At 41.6% G+C, this 23242-nt stretch overlaps 1 protein-coding gene across 28 annotated transcripts in view; it reads right to left on the bottom strand.

Moving 5' to 3' along the window:
• The window catches only part of Svil (supervillin), a 237171-nt gene that overhangs the window by 25449 nt on the left and 188480 nt on the right, over positions 1 to 23242 (bottom strand). For 22 of the 28 annotated variants that reach the window (XM_058580538.1, XM_058580541.1, XM_058580542.1 and 19 more), the window contains 10 exons: positions 22910 to 23039; positions 18354 to 18401; positions 17220 to 17297; positions 11341 to 11488; positions 7242 to 7331; positions 7066 to 7152; positions 5499 to 5676; positions 3293 to 3465; positions 1501 to 1656; positions 110 to 246 (listed from right to left, as the gene is read on the bottom strand). In XM_058580538.1, the coding sequence (XP_058436521.1) occupies positions 110 to 246; positions 1501 to 1656; positions 3293 to 3465; positions 5499 to 5676; positions 7066 to 7152; positions 7242 to 7331; positions 11341 to 11488; positions 17220 to 17297; positions 18354 to 18401; positions 22910 to 23039 (1225 nt within the window). The remainder of the gene's footprint in view (positions 1 to 109; positions 247 to 1500; positions 1657 to 3292; positions 3466 to 5498; positions 5677 to 7065; positions 7153 to 7241; positions 7332 to 11340; positions 11489 to 17219; positions 17298 to 18353; positions 18402 to 22909; positions 23040 to 23242) is intronic. The other 6 variants (XM_058580535.1, XM_058580544.1, XM_058580549.1 and 3 more) reach the window with 2 other exon arrangements.

Genomic DNA, 23242 nt, shown 5'->3' with positions numbered 1-23242 from the left:
CTTCTCACTGAAATGAAACACCCACCATTTGGATCTAGCGGGTGGGAGAACATTCCATCTGTGTGTAAAGGAGGCGTTAACTAAAGCATTTTATCATGCAGACACCTACCTTTGCCTTCTCGATGACGTTGGCAAACTCTCCCACCCATAGGAAGCAGAACTGGGGAGAGAGCAGAAGGAAGCAGTCCCCACTGTTGAGTGACGAGGCGCGAGGTTCTACCAGCCTTGTCTGAACGTGTCTTCTTCCTGGACAGGAGGCCCAGAGTCACTGCTTGCCCACACCAGACTGGGGTGAGGACACACCCACGGCTCAAGCATCACTGCCACAAACTACCAAGTGTAAGAAGTCTTGTCTACTAAATGACCTCCTCTAGCCCTGGATGGCATGGAGAGGAATTTAAAAGGGCCAACAGGAAGACAGCATTCAATGAATTCCCCTAGCTTGCCCAAATGTCACCATGCTTCCTAGGACCTTTGTCCGTGTCTTTGTATAGTATGTGCGCGGACGTATTAAGGTCCCCTCCTCCAGTGAAATTGGGAAATGTGCTCCTTCTCCTCTTCTTCCCTCTCCTAGAGCTTTCCACCCAGCCCACCTCCTACCCTTGGTATCTCTGGCTGTGTTCCAGGGAAGGGCAGGCCTTTCTATAGGATCTCTTTCCTGTGGAGTTTTCAACACCTTTTCCTGCATGACTGATTGATTTCAAGCTATCCACAATCACACACATGGCGTGGTCTCTAGGTTAGACCACAGGAACAGAGACTGGCTATTGGAGCTGGTCACCAGTTTTTTAAATACACTAAAAAGGACGGTGGTTTTGCAGATGCACATAGGAAACCCAGGGGGAAGTGGGTGATAGCTCATCCATCCTTCTCGCAATGATCCATCTACAGGGGTTACCACGAGGAGGCAGCAAAGCCTCTCTCCTCCTAGCCCAGGGCTTCCCTGTGGTCTTCTGAGTCTCTCACTGGCTGTGGATAAAAAAGGCAGGAGAGTGAAATCAGCTCTGCCTCATTTGCTTCTGCTTTCACTTGATTCCTGCCCCAGTAATGTGCTCTCCTCCTTCTGGCCTGCATGGGTCCTTAGCTCAGTGAGGAGAACCGAACAGAGGGTGGACTTAGGGCACATCTGGTGGCTACATGGCAGTATTAGGGCATGGGCCATGGTGCCAGGGTGCCAGAGAAAGCAGAAGCAAAAGCAAAGAGATGCAGGAAGAGGAAGAATCTCCACTGATTCCACTCCAGCTCTGCCACTCAGTAGCAGCTGTGACCTTCGGCACGTTACCAGCCTCTCAGCCCGCATGGGCAGAGAATGCCCACATTATGGGATTCTGTGACACTGAAGTGAGAGGAGGTAGCAGACGATTTGGTCCACGGTAGAGTCTCAGAACACACACAGGCCCTTCCCCTCACAGGTGACAAAGGGAGCAGTCAGGACCAGACAGAAACTACTACTGGTCAGTGTGGGTAAGCATGTCATTTCTCTGTGTGGCTCAGCGGTACCTTTGATCTGTAACAACATCAGCTTCTTATAGGGCACCGCGCTGTTGTTAGAATTCTGCTCCGTCAGGTTGACGTTCCGCAGGATGACGCTGCTGAAGTTCTCCTTACTGGCTAAGCCGGCCAGAGTAGCCTCGGTGAAGTTGGAGTTGGAGGACACTGGGCGGGTCAAAGAGGGAAAGTAGCACAGAGGGAAGCAAGACGTTCAGATAAGGTGACAATGTTCACAAATCAGAAATTATTCCTGACTCACTACTTTTGTCTTTGAAAATTGATCTGACAGGGACACATGATCTAGTTTGATTATCTATGCAATTCAATGCTCAATCACTATGTAAAGAACTAAATATGGAATGTAAGTATATGGTATAAAAGAATAAACTGCTTATTGACAAGTGTCACACCTCACTATGCAGAGGGACAAATGAGTGGCAATGAGGACCAGCCACTTTGTTATAAAAGTAGGTACTGGACTCATTTGTTCCAGTTCCATTGAAAGCTGTTATAATTCCTAATAACTGGTAGATGCTGGATATATTCCCATGGAAGACTGTTGATGGCTTTCACCGAATGTCTTGATATGCAGAAAAGTCAACACTCTATAAGGGAGCATTTGGTTCTAACCTTTCTCTGGAGGCAGTGATCAACTAGATGATCTTGAGGTCCTCTGCTCTGTAATTATAAGACACTAGACCAACAAATATGTGTGGATCAAATGGTCTTCATAAAGCCATTCTCTGAGCCCCATAAAAATGGAGGTAGTAGAAAAAGTATGTAAAATATGTGAAAATAAATCTTGATTTCTCCAATTCAGTGCTTTAAAAAATGTATATGCTGAGCTGGGTGTGATGGTGCACGTCTGTAATCCCAGCAGCTTGGCAGGCTGAGGCAGGAGGAAAGCGAGTTCAAGGCCAGCCTCAGCAATTTATCGAGGCCCTAAGCAACTCAGAGAGACCCTGTCTCTAAATAAAATATTCAGAAAAGGACTGGGGATTGTTGCTCAGTGGTTAAGCATCCCTGAGTTCAATCCTCAGTAATAAAAACCAACCAAACAAACAAACAAAAAACATATGCTGAAGCAAAATTCAGAAAATTATTTCACTGGGATTACGATCTAATGCTAAAGAAATATAACTTGATACTTCATAATTCCTTAGTGTTATAATGAAAAAGCTCACCTACTTCATCTAAATACTATATTTCTAAGAAAAACTTGAGGAAATTGGTTCATGAATGCTACAGGGAAATAAAAAAATGTAGTGAGAATATTCAAAATATCAAGATTATGCCTGCCATTACCTTCACCATGAAAGTCACTAATTCAGAGCAATGAAATCCCACATTAAAGGGCAGATAACAGCAGAGACTCTTGGTGTGAAGTGGAGGCAGCAGTCCACAGCTCACTCTCCACTGGTGACCCTCCCACACAAGTAACCCCTATCTCAACTCCGGCAGCCTGAGAGGCCTCTGTCAAGGACAAAAGGAAAGCATTGCTTTGTGTGTTAATTAATAATATATATACACCTGGAATTAGGAAAAACAGTAGCTTGGGATGTTTTCCATAAGAGATCAAATAAATAGTGTGCCCTTAAAAGTGGAGAATTATTGTGTTGAGACTCTCTCTATGGGACTGAAAATGAATGGGCAGAAAACCTTTTCCTCCAACTTCTTGAGACAAAACTCAAGAATAATTTGAATTACCCATACTTAATTGGTGTCCTTTGAGCACCTTTAAACAGGAAATGATTAAATGATACCCAGGTCCCAGAGCGGTGTGGTGGTGCCGAATACCCACTCTTTTCTACTTTCATCCGCTTTGACTCCATGAAGGCGACGTTCAGCCTCTGCTCAGTGTACTCCTGCAGGAGATCCTCTCTCGCTGCCAGCATTTTCAGGGGGTTCTTGGAAGCCTGGACTCGGCGTTTGGGTCTCACAGCACGCTTGTGCTCAGCCACGGAGGACGTCAACCTGTGGGGCCAAGACAGGTGCTTCTTAGTCTGTAATATCGGCCACACCGGGTTGTGTTTCTTGTATCTGCAGCAATGGGCTCCACAGTTATAAATCTTCCATTATACTCTTACAGCTCCGCCCACTACCACTCCCCTGAAGTGTATTCACAGAACCCTGGAGGTGGGAGGGAGGGTCCAGCCTGAGTTCAAGATCCTGGACAATCCCAGAAGCCCCGCCCACTCATGTGCCCTGGTCTCCGCCTGCAGGGTCTCCCCGGGCTTCACCCGGCAGCTCACTCCATCACTTAGGCAGCTCTGAAGTTAGGGTTCTCCTTCTCATGCCCATGTCCTGATTCTCTCTTCGGAATTATACACCCCAGTCTACCTTTGCATTACCTGCAGACAACCATTACTCGGCCACTCAATCCTCTTTGCTCCAGACTAAAGTTTCTCTTTACGAAATAGCTTTTCAGTTCACTCACCATCCCTCTGTGGCTAGCTTCTGTGGGAGCCACTGGCCCCTAGAGAAAAATAGCCCCAATTCCGAAAAGTGTATTGAAATAAAATAGGCCTGAAAAATCATCTGTGGCATGTCCCCGCACTTTCACAAATCTGTGGGCTAACGCCCAGCCTGGGAGGTGGTGGTCTGGTTATATGATGTCCCAGCAGAGTCTCACCGCTACACTCAAATTCCAAGTGCATGGGTCCCTGTGCCTGAAATTCTTTCTTATAATACCACTGCCTCTCTGTGTATAAATAGAAATGTTTGAATTATTATTTATAAAAATTTAAACAATGACGATTGGGTGAAGGTTGAGAAATGGCTAGATAACCATGTATACAAATACCCCAAATATTATTTTAAGGTGGAAAATGGCAAACTGCTTATTTTTTAAGGTAGGAAATATAAATGTGCAAATAGAAACAAACTGAACATAGGCAGAAAAATGTATCAGGAGTGGCGTACAGAAAAACTTAGTGACTACACAGATTTCCAGAAGAGATGTGATGGGGTTGCTGTACTGTAGCCCAGCCCAGCAGGGCTCCGGGCTTCTGCTAACAGCATCTGGGTTTTCCCTAGGGACAACCACCTCACCCCACCCCTACCCTGGCTCTGAGGAGCTCTAGAACTGGCTCTGACCAATCAGCATCTCTTTGGCTGTGATGAAGGCATTAGGGATGGACTTGGGATCCAATGAAAACTAAACCTGGAACTTCTGCTGGAATAACTGGGAAAAAAAGCTGCCTGTGTTGGCTTGGCCAAAGAAGTGACCTGTAAATCCAGAGGTTGGGGTGGCCACCTTCCATCCCCTGGTTACAGCTCTGCCAAGAGTGGAACAGCTCAGGGGAGAACAGCTATGGGAGGGACTGCGTTCTGAGGGGCCTCCTAACTTGAGGTCACGCCTGGACTTTCCAGTATGTGAAAGTAAATCTCTCTGCGCCTTTCTTTTGCTGAAGTCAGTTTGACTTAGGTGATTTTCTGGCAATTGCAACTGATGGAATCCTAATTTCAAAATAACTTTTCTTGGGTGGTTTAGTCATGTTTTCATGTGAATAAATGTCTTTGTAGATCACTGAGAAAACCCTAAGATCTATTGGTTTTATATATTATTGGAAGATAGGTCATATTCTTCCTCTGATATTCTAGTCAGTTGTGCTAATCTGAGCTCATATCATCCATATATTTTTTTCAGTGATGAATAGGTATCCAATATGTCAGAGAGAGGTATAGAAATATCTGCTAAGTTATGTTAAACTAAAAAAAACTGCAAAATAATATTGAAGTGATGTGAAAAAGTCCACTAACACCTCTCTAATGGCATAGGGCAAACATCTGTGGTACACGTGGTCTGTCCAAACACACATCTGGTCCAGAGCATGCCTGTTTTATTGGCCAGCAGCACGATGCACCTGGCTCTAGAGAAACACTGTGGCTGTAATGACTTCAGAGAAGATAACACGGTGACAACATTCCCCTGTGAAAGGACTGTGTGGACGCAGGGGAAGGACACCCTTGCCAGTGGAGGGGAGACGGAGATGGAAATAACTCACTTGGGTGCAAAAGGATCAAAAATAACATCAAAGTCCTCCTGCAGCTCCACAGGACTTTTTGGTGTATTACAATCCACGCTGCGGTAAAATTTGGCAAAGGTTTCATCATCATCCAACTTCATCACCTCCTTAACAGATTTACGGGTGACGGTGAGAATTGTTTCCTGCATCCCACCAACTATCAATAAATAAGCAAATAAAAAAATATGAGTTTGGTCAAAACAGTTGCTCTGTCAAAAACTTACAGTATTTCAAAAAGTATCTCCCTCCCCCAAGTTCCAGGAGTGGAGAAAACAGGATAGTGATGCATGTGATCCTCAGAGTGCTTGCTGGGCCCTTACCTGACTTCTCCCGTAAGGACTTCCCACCTACACAAAACTGGCACAGTGCAACGGTGGGAGGGAGGACGCTGAACTTGTGGCACACAAGCCCATTGAGCATTTTTGATCCTGACCTCTTTCTGTTGGTGGGACAACTAACCCCAGCCTAATTCCATATTAGGGATCAGCAAACTTTCTGCAAAGGACCAGCGGTAAATATTTTAGCCTTTGCCTGGGGACTGACATGGCCTATGTTACATCTACTCAGTTCTGCCCTGATAGTGCCAAAGGGGTTCCTGACAATAAGGGTCACAAATGGACACAGCTATGTTCCAATAAAACTTTATTTATAAAACAGGTGAAGAGCTTGATTTGGCCATGATAACCGTTGGCTGATCCTCAGGCTAGATTACTGTTACCTGTATTCAATAAACATTTCACTGTTAGGATTCCTTGCTTAGCCAGTTTAGTTAGTGTATTAAACTTTCATGTCTTCAGTTTATAATGGTTGTTTGTAATATTTTCAATTTAGAGGTATTGTCAAAAGCATTGGCCTCCCAGTGTCTGGAGTTGATAAGTTGCAAGTACTAGACATGCTTTATCAAGTGATAAAAGGCTATTTTTGCATATTCTTTTTTTGGGACTTTCATTGACTTTTGTATTGAAATATTTTGGGGACTTTCATTGACTTTTGTATTGAAATATTTATTTAAATATCTATTCGCTAGGATTTTCTTTTAGAAATCCTATGTGATTATAGGAAAGAATATGAGCTTTTAACCAATTAGAAATTAATATATGCAATTTAAAGTTTACCCAAGATCATGTTGATTTTGCATAGGTATATCAATATGAATTCAGGGTTAAAAGTAAAATTACTGAGTTCACAATTCTGACTGGATACATGCCAAGGTTTAGATTCAGAAAAAAAATATATATTATTGGGTGTCCCCAATTTAATACATGATCAGGGGAATCACAGCTTGATAATTGAATTGGTCTTGATCAAATTTCAGTTTTTGAATGATAACAAGGATAATGCTTACAATATGAATTAGTAAAGCTATACTAGAAAGAAGACAATTTATTTGAGGTGAAAAAGCAAACAATTAAGATTTAGAGATTTTAAGAGAGAAGCAGGTTGTTAAGGTTTTCTTAGTAACTCATTAAAAATACAAATCTTGATGTGCCATAAGGATTTAAGCCAAAGCCTCCCAACTCCCTCCTGGCTTCTTTCTGGTATGTACCTTTGTTATTCAGCCGCCTTAGAAAGGTTTCCAGCTTGTCCAACTTCAAGTCCGATTCCAACTGCATATCTGGTCTGGCTTCAATATCTAAGCACGTAGAAACCATCAGTGAGAAAGTGTCATGAGGACTCTTCTGATCAGAAACTCAAGACATACTGGGCACCTTGGTGGCTTACCTTCTTGGGGTTTGGTAACTGGTGTAGTACCCCTTGATTTATTGCAAATAGGGGACGCTACTGGAGTTATGGCCGTAGGTGATGCTAAACCTGCAGAACAAACGATGGAGCGATTTAGCCTCTTAAAATTACTTCTCTAAATTCTGTGACTCTGATGCATCTCCATGAGTCCCAGCATAAATTGTACAACTTATAATAATCCATGTCCATGCATCCATGTGTACATACATGCACATACATTGGGCAGGTACCATGACCATGCAGGACAAATGCAACTATAGAGAAAGTTTTATTACGTCTAAGAACTAAGTAGCCAGCAAGCTGATATTTCAAAATGAACAGTGAAGATGTAACAAAACATGTTGATGCTCCAAAAATGGAATAAAAGAGTGTACAAGGCAGAATATGCTTGAACAAATGGAATTATGGGTTCTGAAGGCCATTTTGGAGTGACAGGGGCCACTGAAGAGAAAGCGTATTTGCATTATCTTCCACGGAGGAGACTGAGAATAAATTGTGTCACACTAGCCAGCAAGTGGTTCCAGAACTGGAGTTTTCCTCCAGGCTGAGGGGAGGCAGGAACAGTCTACCCTTGTGGATATTCCACAGTCAGTCACCTAGAGTGCTGACCAGTCAGAAGAAAGACATGGAGAATATGCATTTAAACTGATGTTGGAGGGCCATTCCCAGCTCAGATGTGGCTGGAAACTGGAAACGGGCTTTCTCATATTATTGATTGAGAAGCAGGTGGGTAATCTTTAAAAGCGCATATTTCAGCATCAAAGAAGATATCTTGCTGGAACCAGAAAACTTGATAAAGAGAAAACAAGTATTTTTTTTTCTAACCTAAGTAGAAAGAACTGAGAAAGGAAGTAATTAGTGCATTTATAAGGAAAAAATGAGATGTTAATGTTCTTTGCATTCTTTCATAACAAATGTGAAATCTTTGGATGACCTTGCCCCTTTATGCATCCCCTGAAAACAACCGGAGGATACTGTAAATCACTATCACTTACAAGCCAAGTGAATGACTCTGCTCCTTCCTCCTGTCAGCTGGAAAAGTACTATAGCATAAAAAAATTTAAGGCAAAACACCAAGAAGTGGCTTACGACTTAAGTTTAGGTAAGATTCTGAAAACACTTCTCAATATATACATATATTTGCATATATATTTGTGAATATATGTACATATATTTAAAAATTTGTTTAAATTGCCAGACCTGCAAAGGGTTTATATCAGTGAGAAAGTAGACTTTCTTGAAAATTTCTGCCAAAATGGGGCATAAAATCATTAACTACTGAAAGGATGCTTAAAAGATGTTAGAAGAATTCATTAGCGCAGAGGTCATTAACTCTAAAGCTAAAGTAGCCTGCAAAATCTTCCCTTTCTACTGTCTGGGCACCCGGCAAATCCCTCTGCTATGGCGCCCCCTGCTGCCCATTGGGTGATAGTGCACAAAAGGGCTACCAGGCTCTCCCAGCTAGGGATAAGGATTTTGTTCTAAGGAAGCAGGGTATACATATTTAAATGACAAAATGTTAAAACAAACTGAAGCCCTCCCTCATACATCTTTTTAATTAATTCTAGAAGCAATATGCAAGTGACCCTTGTAAACATTTTCACATCTCTTATTCAAAGGCATGCGTTGAGTACCCTTTTTCCAGGATGATCCTAGACTACTACAGAAACCTGTGGGGAGCTGGTTGTTACATGGAACCTAGGGCTATGCACAGGGAGAAGGTCCCCCCACCCATTTTTTATTGGTTCATTATAGTTGTGCACAATGATGGGATTTGCTCTTACATGTTTGTACATGCAGACAATATAATAATATGACAGTATAATTTGGCCAATATTGCTCCTCAGTCATTAAATACCTTTTCCCTTCCTTTCTCCCCCACTCTCTTTCACCTTCTACTACAAGAGAGAAGGTTCTAATGAGGTAAGGGGTACCAAGAGCTTTCCAGGGTGAGATCATGCCTTGCTGATAGGTGGTAACTCCTGGTTGGTTGCTGCAGGTAACCATTAGAATTTATGAGTTGGGAAGTCTCTGTGGTTGTCTTATAAGGGGATATTTTATTCTGTAGTGATGTAAACTGGATGCCATATTATTGTAAATCAAAAAGTGCTAGTGATTATAATGGTTGAGGGCTGTGGACATAGCTCAGAGATCTTGCCTTGCATATGCAAGGCCGTTGGTCCCCAGGAACTCAAAAAAAAAAAAAAAAAAGCTAATGGTTAAAGTGAAACCAGTAGATTGTAACAAATATTAGAAAAAAATAGGATATAGTTTTTTTTTTCATTTCATTAGATTAAAAATGTAAGAATTATTTATTGAATAAATCATATGTGTTTTAAATAAATATCCCAGATTTATTCAGGAAAATGGGAAAGCAAACTCATCTACTGAGGAATAGGAACTATTCATTATTCAAACCTGCATAAGAGTAAATCTATTTCCTCTGACATCAATGTAAACAAGGACACAGGGACAAAGTTATTTGGTAAGAAGAGCCTACTTAAAAATAAAATATGATTCTTAAGATGGGAGAGGGAAAAAGAAACCAAAGAAAAAAGTCATTGGGATAGATCTGGAGCTAGAAGTTGAAGACTTGAGCTGTGTTTCAAGTGCTCAGCTCCAGTTATATTTAATCAATGACCACCCAAGGATTTGCTTTTGTCACCCAAGGGTCTGCTTTTGTTAAATGAAGGGACGGGCTCATACTAAACTAGTTTAAACATGATTATACAGTCCTGTGATTTGATGAAAAAATAGTCAAATACTACCTCATTCTGCAAGAGTGAATTATCTTCTGCTGTCCTTTGACAATTCTAGGATTAAGTAAGAATAGATTTGCTAGAAAGGACTCTTCACTAAGATTCGAGTTAATCACAATCAGGGTTATTGCTCCCTCCCTTGCTCCCTTTTTCCTGCAAACATTTATTATGTCTACAGTGAGTCAGGATTTCTATTCATCAGAGTGAGGCTCCCTAAAGCAAAACCTACAAAGTTGCCCAAAACACTAATGTTAAGACTAAGTGAATGTTAAAACTTTTACCGTTAACTCAGGAAATTTTCTTTTAGAAAATAGCTTGGAAATTGCAGAGCACGGTGGTGCATGCCTGTAATCCCAGCAGCTAGGGAGGCTGAGGCAGGAGGATCCCGAGTTCAAAGCCAGCCTCAGCAACAGCGAGGCACTGGGCAACCCAGTGAGACCTATCTCTAAATAAAATACAATATAGGGCTGGGAATATGGCTCAGTGTTTGAGTGCCCCTGAGTTAACGGTAAAAGTAAAAAAAAAAAAAACAGAGAAAATAGCTTGTAAATTGATGGTATGTACATAGAGGTGACGAAGGGAAATCAAAATTTAAACATGTCCCTCTGGATATAAAATAAAGTCTCAAACATTCCCATTGGGTCTCAAAGCTCTCCAGCAACTCTACTAACCACATGTCATGTCAATTTCATGTCTTTGGATACAGGTTTCAAAGCAGTTGTAACTCCTCTGCTGCAGAGAAATAGCTGACTGCAAGGAATCCCCATGCCCCAACCCCTTTTGTTGGAAATGAAGACATCTTTTAGACATCTATTAAGCATATCTGGAAACTGACTTTGTAAGCCAGAAAAGTCTGGTTTGATGGAAAGGAACCCAGGAATTAGCCTAAAAGGGAGAGGAGATAGACTCCTTGACTGCTAAGGACTTACTTGTGGTGACCGGATGCCAGAGCACAAGAAATCAGAAACAATTTAAAAGTAATTGTGGGAATGGGCCAAGATTTGTTAGCAGATTGGCAATTGCTTTTGAAACCTATGCTTGCACTCAAATTCCAAGTGGGTAAGTTTTGAAACAGTGAAAAACTGAATTATACTTCTTTCATTGAAGATGACACAAACTTTGTAGAAAGGCCATCAGTAGCAATATTCCATCAAACCAACCCAGGAGACATTTACACAATGCTAGGAAGGTTAAGCATTTAAAAAGAATACAGATTTTTTTTTTTTACTGATATTTTACACGTATCACCCTTCATTGGTGAATGTGCCCACGTGTGTGCATGTGCACACACACACACACACACACACAGAGGCTCTCACCTTTCTTCACCATTTTGCCGGCCACAGTGAACTGGGTGGAGTCGTTGGAGGCCCCCCTGCCCTTGGTCTTCCAAGCCTCCTCCCGCACAGAGATGAGGTGCTTCCTCTCCTCGATCGTCATCTGGCTTTCTGGACTTTCTGTGACCCACTGTCCATAAAATGCATAGAAAGGAAAATAAGAGAGAGAAACGATAGAGGTGTGAACCTGAGCCTGTATCATTTCCTGAGTGAAAAGACGGGCCAAAAACTGGATAAAGTTGCTCTCTTCTGCCCAGCTAGGTAAACTTGGGCTAACTGGTGGATTTTATCCCTCTGTGTCCACAAAGGGCGTGATCCAGAACTGATGATCCATGTAAGCTCACAAGGAGCCAGGTCAGTTATAAAGCAGGGGAAGCTGATTAGGAAACAGGTGTGCTACGAGGCTTCCCGGGCTCTCATGCTTTCTTCTGTATCAATGATGTTACTCGGCAGGAGGCATCCAGGCAGCCCAAGGAAGTGGCTATAAGTCCTAATATATCCACACTGAGGGTGACCTGTCCTGGAGACACAGCCTACACATATAATACTTCTATTTTAACACTGCTTTCAAAATTTGGGCAGCTTGGGAGGTTGAGGCAGGAGGATCTCAAGTTCAAAGCCAACCTCAACAAAAGCAAGGTGCTAAGCAACTCAGTGAGACCCTGTCTCTAAATGAAATACAAAATAGGGCTGGGGATGTGGCTCAGTGGTGGAATTCCCCTGAGTTCAATCTTTGGTACTTAAAAAAATAAAAAAATAAAAATTCAGGGGTGGTTTCTGAAGATACATGGCTCTTACATTTCAGAGGGTCTAGGATAGAAAGCTGGCAATGGCCTCTTGGGTTTGCCTGTTTGCTTTCAACCTTCTTAGACCTGAGGGCTGCCATTTCTGCTGGGGCATTTGCTTTCAGACTGCAACTGAGCACTTCTTAACTTCTGCCAGTTTCCCCAGCTTCTCTTCCTTCCCGAGGAGCTTTCCTTGGATAAGAAGTCACCATAGACCAAGTCTCATAGGGCCTCTCCCTGACAGCACTGAGAGAGAGCCCTCAGGGAAATGCATCCCAGGGGCTTAGGGACTTTTTTCCTCCTTAACTTTCCACCCACGTGGGAATTTAGCATCCTTAATGACCCCTCCAAAAATAACTTTCAGATTCATGAAGGAGAGGGTGAGAATAGAAATGGCCTGGCAGGATGGAGGGTGACAGAGGAAAGGGGCCTTTCTTCCTGTCGAGCAGCAGTGAAGCAGTCTGTAGAGCTGCTGGTTCCAGTCCTGAACGTGGACTTCTCCGTTATCTAATTTATGAGTCACCTTTTTACAGGATCCTTCTGTAGACATCCAGCCAGAAGACATTTTGAGATCCTTGGTAATTTAAGGTTATTTACTTAAAAACCTTTTCCTGGGGGTTGAAATATGACAATGAAGTATAATGCAAGACTGGATTGGATCCTATATGGGTTGTAGCTAAAAAGGATATTATTGGTGGCAGGAATTGACACAACTTGAACATGAATGTGAATTAGATAAACATGATATAAATGTTAAATTCCTCTTCTTGACCATGGTGTCACTGTATAGTGGTTATGGGAGAAAATATCTTTGACTGTGGGAAATACATACTGAAGTAGCTGGAAGATCATGGTATCTCCAAACTACTCTCATATGGTTTGGAAAGGGGAAAAAATACACACACACACACACACACATACACACACATACACACACACAAACATCCATGAGATGGGGGAGGGGAGAGCTAGAGAGAAGAAAGGAAAGGGTGCAATGTCAAGAGGGAGAGAATGTCAACATTTGGTGGATCTGGTAAAAAGGAGAATGATCTGCTTACTATAGAAACTTCCCTTTAAATTTAAAATCTTACCAATATAAAAAGTCACCACGAACAAAAAAACTCTTTTCCTTAACTCTCCACACATGATTGACAAGAAGGCCCTAATTCCAAAAAAAAAAAAAAAAAAAAAAATACTTTGAACCATAAATCCTTATTAAATAAACTATGAGGTTGACTTGCCAGGGTGACCTCATATAATTAAAAAAAAAGTTTTCTTTTAAAATGAAATTTCAGGAATGAAGTTTAATCAAACCAATACAGCACTTGGCTGAAAATATTTTCAAAAGACATATAAAGTGCCAAGAAATTTGGCTCTTCCAAAGGCCCCAACATCACTAGATGGTGAACTCACTAAAACGTTTTGAAAATCCAGGGTGAGGTACAGGGGTGTGGTTAATGACTCAGAAAAGAGGTATCTCCCATCCAACAGTTTCATTCCCCAAGAACTCCTTCGTGGACAAGAGCCCTGGGACAATACAATGACAGTAGAATTTGAAGCTTCCATTTGTTTGCAGATCTAAGAGGGGATATTTTTCACTCCTTCTAAATGATAATAATACACATAGAAGTTTTTGTTTCCCTAGAAGTTTTTACTTAACTTTATTACTTAGGGGTTTTGTTTTAGATCCCCCTAACTTCTGCTATCTGATTTTATATGGCTCTATACAGGAGGTAATGAATGAATACAGTTTGTGTGTTTAACTAAAGAATCTAATAAAATTTGCCATAAGTTGCTATTAAATTATAAAACTCAAAATGTGAAAACATAAGATAAATCTTTGTCCATTTACTTTTTATATTTTTAGCTTATAAGTTTATTATCTTCCTGTTTTTCCCTTCTAAGTTTTTTTTTTTTCCCTTGTTTGGAAATCTATGTCATGTCCCGGGGTTAGCTGATAAATGTTTATGAATCCCTGGAAGAGTAAGAGAGAGGATAAGAGAACTTGGAGATATTTATTATTCCATAAATTTAGTGGGGAGAGGCAGAGAGGGAGGATGGGAGGGGTAGGCATGGACAGAGGCTTGGGAGACAGCTTGATAACATGGAAAGGATCGATCAGTAAGAATGCTTTCAGGTTGCTGATAGGCTAGCTTTTGTCTCTGAACTACTGATAAATCACAGAAATTGTCACTTAGTACGTTTTACACAGGGACATGACACAGTGAGAGACTGGAACTACTACATTTAGTACTGATGCTGGGGAGATTTAAGGGTAAAATGCTTCCATAAATGGAAAGCTTTGTGAAAAGAAAATGTTGGGATCTGACTTTAAATTTTTTTTTTTTAAAGAGAGAGAGAGAGAGAGAGAGAGAGAATTTTTTAATATTTATTTTTTAGTTCTTAGCGGACACAACATCTTACAACATCTTTGTTTGTATGTGGTGCTGAGGACCGAACCTGGGCCGCACGCATGCCAGGCGATCGCGCTACCCCAGCCCTGACTTTAAAATTTTTGTCTTACACCTAGGTAAACTCAACCATTGGAAGCAACTATAAGAGCAGATGTTTAGTAATAGAAATAAGGTCAACTGACAAAACTCTGTGCACTCTTAAAGAAATTTAGCTTTGCCTCCTCAAGAGAGATTTCAGGCCATTGTCACTTCACGCAGCTTCAAGTGACCTGAATGAAAGATGAAGAAAGACTCAAAGTCCTATGCTCAGACCTCGAAGGAATCATAATCCAATCTAGTCACTATCTACTATCTCTTAAAACAAAAGGACTGAAAGAAAGCAAAATCTTGTTCTGGTACATCCTTGAGACACTTGAGGAAGGAGAGAATGCATGTTGTCACCTGCCAGAGAGATAAATAAATAAATATTTCAGATAGAGGTTGTGTAGTGCTTAATGCTCCATTTTCTTCTTTGAATCCTTGTATCATTCAATATTTAGGCACCAGCATGGCTGGAGGAAAGAAAAGGAGAAGATCTGAACTCTGATAATAGATGGCATCCTAACCTAGCTAGGGCAATGAATACCCTGGTGCAGGCCATGGGCTACTGACCTCACTTGGGATTCACAGCTTGGACAAGTAAAGGGGGGATAAGCTAGTGCTACAAAAAACTGGTATAAACACATTTATACATACCTGGGAAAATTGCTAAGAAATAAAGATATAGAATTAATTTTTAAATTTTTGAATTAATAAAAACCTAAAGTGCCTGTGGCAATTGTTATTTTTTTAAAAATTAAAAACATATGGATGGATATTATATGTTCATGAACAGGAAGACTATTTTTTTCAAGATGTTGGTTCTTACTCTATCTATAAATTCACTGTAATCCTAATCAAAATCCCAGGAAGACATTTTGTGGATATTGACAAACTTATCCTAAAGTTTAACATGGAGAGGGAGAAAAAAAAAGATGATTACTTTTCTCTCAGTCAGCTTCACAGGTGAAATCCTGAGCCTCTCGTCCCATGGTTGCTGGCCCTGAAGCAGCGGTGAAGTCAGGACACGGCTACTTAGAGGCAACCTGGTAATAAAGTCCCAGTCCTGATGAGGGGACTGAGCTCTAGAGGGAAGGCCCTGGTCCAGCTCCCACAATGGAGGGAGATGAGAACCTGGGAGTCATGGAAATATGGATGTGGCCGCTTAACACAGCCATCATGACACCAGGGACATTCTGAGGGAACAACAAACCAGTGTGAACATTCTTAGCTTTAAAAATGTTCACACATCACTGAGCCTGGCCAGGTCTCCCTTTGGGGGTGGGGTTCAGTCAAGATACAGTAAAGATAGAGGGAAGGATGCAGGGGGGTCTATAGTTTCTCATTTTAACAGGACCAATGTAAGCAGCTCACCTCAGACCGCCTCTTTCTCGCTGTATCTTCCTCCCTGTTCCACACATGAATGGCCTCCACCATATCCACATATACTTCTAAGCTAAGCAAGATGGCATCCTAACCTAGCTAGGGCAATGAATACCCTGGTGCAGGCCATGGGCTCCTGACTTCACTTGGGATTCACAGCTTGGACAAGTAAAGAGGAATTTTTTCCTTAAATCAGTTTCATAAAGGCAAGGTTAGTTCATACTGTCAGGTCTACCTAAAAAATCAGAGCTAAAGGTGTTGCACTGTGTGGAAGGGGACAGACATATGTGAATGGTGGGAATGATTCTATAGAATGGGCCCACTGAGCTGACTCCCACATGTTTTCTTTTCCAAGAAGCAATTTACCTGCAGCTCTGCCCGGCCTAAGTGGACAGGATATATCACACTCTTCAGCAAACTACCTGTTATCTGCAGGAGAAATGCAGGCCTGAAATAATGTTGATAAGAGGAACTCAAGTTACCCTGAAGGGGGAGACTTTTGTGACCCTTTTTGAGAGACCAGATCCTGAAACTCTGGGAAATAAGGATAATTCTCCTAACCATAAAATCTGTGAGACTGTATGGTTAAGAATCGAATTAGAACCAGTCATTATGGGCCATGGTGACCTAGAGTTGTCATGGCAGTGAGGACTTAACAGTCTGACATCATGCTGCTGCCAGTCAAGAGGTGGACCTGGGTGGGACTCTCTGGAAACTTCTCTGGTATCCCCAATAAAATTGGAGTGCAAGAGAGGTACATTGTCTTTCATCTCTGAGAGGACCCAATCTCTCCCTTGAGAATGTCCCCTTTCCCTTTTCCAATCCCTTCAATAAACTTATTCCTGTTACTCTGAGCGACCTGTCTGAAATCCTTCTGACTTGATCACAAGGATCAAGGTTTGAAGGGGAGCCTTGCACTGCCTCAGTTTCTCCAAAGTCCTCATCTCTGTAACATGTTGACTAACCCTAAATATAGGAACTGATTAAACACACACTATCAGACATACAAACAGACTGGCACACCATCACAAGACTCCCTTATACACAAACACACATGTGCATGCACGCATGTGCGCACACACACACACACACACACACACACTCATGAAGCCAATGAGTTACTTCCCCAACTGAAACCAAAAAGTACTTCCCTACTGCTCAGAAATTGCAATGAGGCTTAACATGAGTAGCGTTTCCTCACCTGATTAATAGATACAAAAGACAGGTATTTACGGGCAGCAGGTATAGCAGGAGAATAAGTAGAAGCATATACAGGTTCCTATAGAGCAAAGCAAGAGGATTAGAGGTGAAAAGAGAAGATTTATCAGAGCAGGGAAGGGAGGGGAGGGTTGGGGGGAGAGACAAAAACAATAAATTTTCTAACAGAAAGTTAATTTACTCATTGCAATTTCAGTTCTCTTTTCAAGAGGGTTCCTTTCTCAAATGGGATGCTAAAATAAATCCTCACAAGCACAGAGTATGAATACCTGAGTCAGTTTTGTGCAGTAACTGGCGGAGTTAATGGGAAGATTACCTGCAATTTATGTAAGAAACTCAGTGACAGAGAGGGAACCAGGATTTTCATCGATGGTTTTAACATTTAACCAAAAAAAAAAAAATCACCTTCTTTAAGGTATTTTCGTTATGCAATTAAAAAATAATGTAAGAATACGGAATCCTCTTTCCATGCTGGATAAAGGCTGCATCTTGTCTGGAGATATGAAAAGCAAACAGGGAGGGCACGGAGACTTGCAGGGAGGTGTAGCCCTGGCCCCCATCTAGAGGAGGTATTGGGCATTGGGCAGGAAATTTTAGGAGCAATTTCCAAGCACACAAGTGCGTGCATAAGCGACTGCCCCTTGAAATTACACTTAATGCTCCTTCAAAGTTGTTTCATTTTGTTTAGAGTTAAGGCCCTCCAGAGAAAACAAAGTGGCTGAGTCACTCTGACTCCCTCTTTTTGATGACCTAGAGTAAACTTTGCTCATTATAATACTAAATTCCCTGCCCAGATGCAACCTTGTCCACCTTTTTTTGAACACGCTATGATGTAAGATTTCAAACTGAGCATGCTCAGGAATGTGCCCATCTCTACGTGGGATAACTAGCCCTTCTTATATGAATATGTGCATTTCCCCAGCAAGAGCCCCTTGGTGTCTTTGTTGGGAGAGGCACTTTTTGAGAATTCTCTCCAGTACCCTTCTTACTGGCTGCGAGTAATACACTTTTCCTTAGTCTTTTATCTCCTGATTGTGCATATTGGCTTTGCACTCACCAAGGAAGGAACCCACTGAGTTCAGTTACAGAAGGACACCTGTGTTAGAATCAGGCTTACCCAAAGCAGATTAGAAATGTCATTATCATCTGTAAATCCTCCTTCTTCCTACAGGTTAAAACAAACAGGAGACATTGCAGAGGATCCGAAGAGAAGAGTCTAGTTAGGGTCTCACCATCATTTTCAAGTATTCAGTGCCCTGGTTCAATTAGACACATGCAGCACGTGCTCACAATCCAGTGGCAGAAACATCAAGTGAACTCATTCCCCCCGAGGGCAGGGCAGGAAGACAGCCTTTAATTTAAGGCCTTGCACTCTCTCTCAGCCCTGCTCTTTGAACTGACAATTGTGGTTTGGAATTTTGAAGATAGCAGGCAATTAGAATATAAATGTGGCAGATTTACCTCCCTTGAATTTTTAAGCACTTGTTTTAGAGATAGCGTAGTACCAGATAGCCAGTCCTCATCTGGGACTCAGAAATAGGTACAGGTTTTCAGTGTCCAAGTCTGTGAAGGTTTTTTAAATTCCTGGAAAGGTCTTATACACTGGATGATTATCTTTTTTTTTTATGATTATCTTAACAAGAGGACATGGGAATCATACATATGTTGTAATGTTGAATAGATTGAAATGTGTTTGGAACTTAAAATAATTATTGGGTGAAAATAAAGAACTGTAATTTAGTTGTAATAGACTCCTGCCAAATCACTTCTTTACGACTTTGTCTCATTTCTTTCTTTCTTTTTTTTCCCCTCTCTCTCTGATGGAATGAGTTACTCTGGAGGAAACTGGACATAATCCATGCTCAAGTGCACACATTCCATTCAGGGTGGACCTGGCCAAATTTACAATCCAAATGGCTTTACTATCATTAGAACTAATTATATGCTACAAGAAGTAAAAATGTGTAAGTCAGGTTAGTACTAACCTAGCCTAAACCAAGTGTAGGAGAAAGAAAAAGAAGGGTGGCAAGAGAGAGAGGTAGAGAAACCAGGAACCAGAGTGACTTTTCATAAGAAATGACAGAGCTAGCTAGGTAAATAATTAGTGCTCTTAACCTCCAAGTCATGAATCCTGATTTAGAGGGGAATAAAAGTGGAAAGCAAGGAACTGTTGCTTAGTTCCATGTTCTCTGAGATGACTGAAATTTCAGAACAGAAAGGAAAACTCCTAGTTCTTCCAAAGCTATTTATGGACCAAAAATAGGTCCATAAATATAAACAATATTACTATACAGGATTTCAAATCGAGATGCCTCAATTTCTTTTGGCACCACACCCTTGGCAGAAACAAAACAATTACAGATTGTCCGAGCATCCTTTTCTATTTTGTTTTTTAAACATTTATATTACCTGTGTGGCTCCCATGATATTTTCCTTGGACCTCTGTGTCATGGATTTTCACAGGAGCAATGGAGTGACTTACAGCGTCCTCAACTCTAGGTCCTTCCCCTTCTACATTCCCACATTCTACACTCGTTGCACAAAGAAGGATGACAAGCTCTAAAATGTTTGGTAATCATGATATGCACTGTTTGATGAACTCAGAAATTGGGAAGTAAGTGATGAGCTGACTGTAAGACCGGCTCCTTTCTACCCTGGGTGGTAAAGATGGAAATTTCCCATACTCCCTCTGCTGAGCAGCTCTCCATGGTGAGCCTAGATCTACCCCATGCAGCAAGCCCCCATCTTCATGTGCATGTTATCCATGTCTTTCTTTCTCCAAGGGCACACTTAGACAGGCAAGCAGTGGCACTTCTCAAGCACTCCTCAGCTGTGTGTGGGGAATCTCATGATAGCCCAGGTCTAACGCACCTGGCCTACCACATCTGCATGCTGTCAAAGTGTGCCTGAAATGCACAGCCAGCTCTTGGGATGGAATGAACCAGGGGGTTGTCAGAGGCCACCTGAAAACAACCTGACCTCAACAGAACTTGAGATTTCCCAATGAGTGTAGTAAAGGCCTAAAATAGATTGACTTAGTTTAACTTCAAAGAGCTTATTGTCTGGGGCCCAAAGTGAAGTAGGCCACCGAGAAGGAGTAGGAATAGTAAATTCACTGTGGCTAGAGAATTGGTGGCATCCATGAACCTGGCAGCATGTCACACTCAAGCCCACGAGGTGCTCAAGACCCAGTGCTTTGTGTCACTGGGTTTTCTACTCCCCAAACAACCTGGCGTCTCTTGTCTTCTTGCAATCTTAGCTACATGTCTGGACAGTCCAGATTCTTCCTTTCCCCACACCCTTCTGGTACTTACTGCCTAAGGTCACCCTCACTCTCCTAAGGGGGTTGTAGCACACTTCACCATCCACAGGGCTCTATCTCACCTTTTGCTTCTTAGCTTCATTTTTATATTCACCTGGCTATAGGGGACAATCTGCTAGGGAAGGGTTGGGGACTCTCTGCATGTTTTAAAATGATGAACAAGATATCTGACACTGCTTGGTGATATCACATATTAGTTGACAGCTTTTCTAATGAGGTCCACCTTAAAGTTTTAGATTTTTATTTTTTGTGGTATTAGGTATTAAGCTCAGGGCCTTGAACAAGATAGGCAAGCACTCTATCACTGAGTGGCAATTACAGCTCTTAATTCTTTTTTTTTTTAAATTTTGAGATGGGATTTCACTAAGTGGCCCAGGCTAACCCCAAAGTTGCAATCCTCCTTGCCTCAGCCTCTTAAGTAGCTGGAATTATAGGTGTATACCACAGCACCAGCTTGTTTTCTTTTATTTTCGTACTGGCAATTGAACCCAGGGTGCTTTCCCACTGAGCTACACCCCCTTTCCCAATCAATTTAATTTTTTATTTTGAGTCAGGGTCTTACCAAGTGGCTACGGCTGCCCTCAAACTTGCCATCCTCCTGCCTCAGCCTCCCAAATTGCTGGGATTACAAGTGTGTGTTATTTTTAAACCAATGATTTTAAGGTCCTTTGTTTTTGTGGTGATGAGAATTGAACCCAGGGCCTCGCGCATAGTAGGTAAGTGCTCTGTTACTGAGCTTCACCCCTGGCCCCAAGATTTTTTAAAAATAAAGTTTGTAGGCCCTGGGGATATATTATTTGAGGGATCAAGTTTTCTTTTACCTTGAAATCTAGATTTCATATGTATGCTTTTAAATATCTAGTTAATTAGAGGGAGAACTTTACAAGTGGCTGAGAATTAAATGTCTTTGGTTATTATCTTTAACACCATGTATGTCTCCAGCTAGAGAACTCAGATACTTTTTAGTGTCCAGTTATACTTGAGAACTTCACATATGGCTGAGAATTAAACATCTTCAGACATTATCTTTAACACCATGTGTTAAAAAAGAATTCAAGTTTCCACTCCAGTGTCACCTATGTAGACACAGAAGTTCTGTACATAACCCAGGTTCAGTGGTGCATACCTAAAACCCCAATTTTAGGCCAGTCTTGGCAATTCAGCAAGACGCTGTCTCAAAGTAAAAAATAAAATGGGTTAGGGATGTAGTCCAGTGGTAGAGCACTCCTGAATTCAATCTTCAGTACAAAAAATAACAGACAACAAAGAAAAAAGAAGTACTATAAAAATAGTGTCTGTCAGAGCCCCTGACTTAATGTTCTGGATCTTCTCATTTTTATGTTAAGTTTCATAACACATAAAGGTCAAGTCATACTTTCTCTTCTCCACAGATGCATAGTTTTATTTTTGAATTAGGGTCTCTCTTTGTTGCTCAGGCAGGTCTCGAATTCTTGGACTAGTGATCCTCTGACCTTCACCTCCTGAGTAGCTTGGGACTAAAGGTCATTGCACCCAGCTTCAGATGCTTGTTTTAGAGAGAGAAGGGGTTCAAATGATTGACTAAGTGGAACATTTTTTTTTCTTCTCTTTTCTATTTGAAGACTTTAAATCTTGGAACTTGGCCAGTGGGCGTGACTCAGCTGCATCATTTCCCCTAGAGGCAATAAGCACACTGGAATGGTAGGGTCAGCCAGCAGGGAAGTCACCATCAGCTTTGAAAGCCTGAGGTCAAAGGCTGGTCATCATTACATTTCTAATCTAACAACCCAGCAATATCCTCGCATATGAAATGCTTCTAGTATGGATCACCATGCATGATTTGATTTTATTTAAGCTTGTAACATATATTGCTGAACATTCTCAATAAAAGGCATACCTCCTCATCAGGAAATAGGTTTAAAATTATAAAGAATGTACTTGCAGGCCACAATTATGTCCTTATTTTTTACACGTAGGTCTTAAATCTCTGCATGGGAAATTCAAGTCCATATTTTTATATGCAACTTACAAGCTGTTAGTGGTGAATTAAAGTTTTTCATTGGAAAGCCTTAATCACATTCTAAAGCCAGATTTCACTTAACAAGGTTTGAGCTGTGTACATATTTTAAAACTCAGGCACTTGCTTGCTGACGTACTATGTGTGGTGCTGTTACTGATTCTATAACATCTCAAGGCTTGACCTTTTGATCAATGTTAGCAGCTTGGTGACAGATGGAGCGTGCACCATAAAGGCAAGAAAATGCTCACGTTCCACAGAGCAGGAATCAGTGCAGCTCCACATGCTGTTCCACCTGACGCACTTGCAAGCGTGATGTTAGCGAAGACGCTTTCTCCTAACTTGGAAGCCTTACCTTCTTCTTCATCGACTGTTCCACTTCCTGGATGTGCAGGCTGTCATTGGCAGATGCTTTGCCATAATCCTGCTTTCTGTTAATTCTGCTCTTCCAGTCTTCCTCACCACTCTTCTTCAACAGTGCCAATCTAGGAGGAAAACATGCCAAGAATTCAGCACCAAACTCTGAAAATGTAGGAAAGTCTCTTTTCCAAGATGGTCCTAAAGATGCACCATCATTTCAGCAAAGGAATATCTCTGCATTTTCCTTGACCTTGGGCTGAGAGCAAGAAACAGATTAAAAAAAAAAAAAAGTCACCATCCTCAGAGAAAAATGTCTTCTAGTGGCCCA

Source organism: Marmota monax, unplaced genomic scaffold, assembly GCF_021218885.2.
Source record: "Marmota monax isolate L192 unplaced genomic scaffold, Marmota_monax_Labrador192_F-V1.1 WCK01_AAM20220418_F8-fsc00066, whole genome shotgun sequence".
NCBI lineage: Eukaryota > Metazoa > Chordata > Mammalia > Rodentia > Sciuridae > Marmota > Marmota monax.
The sequence above is the reverse complement of the archived record's forward strand: the minus strand, read 5'-3'. Positions and strand labels throughout refer to the sequence as shown.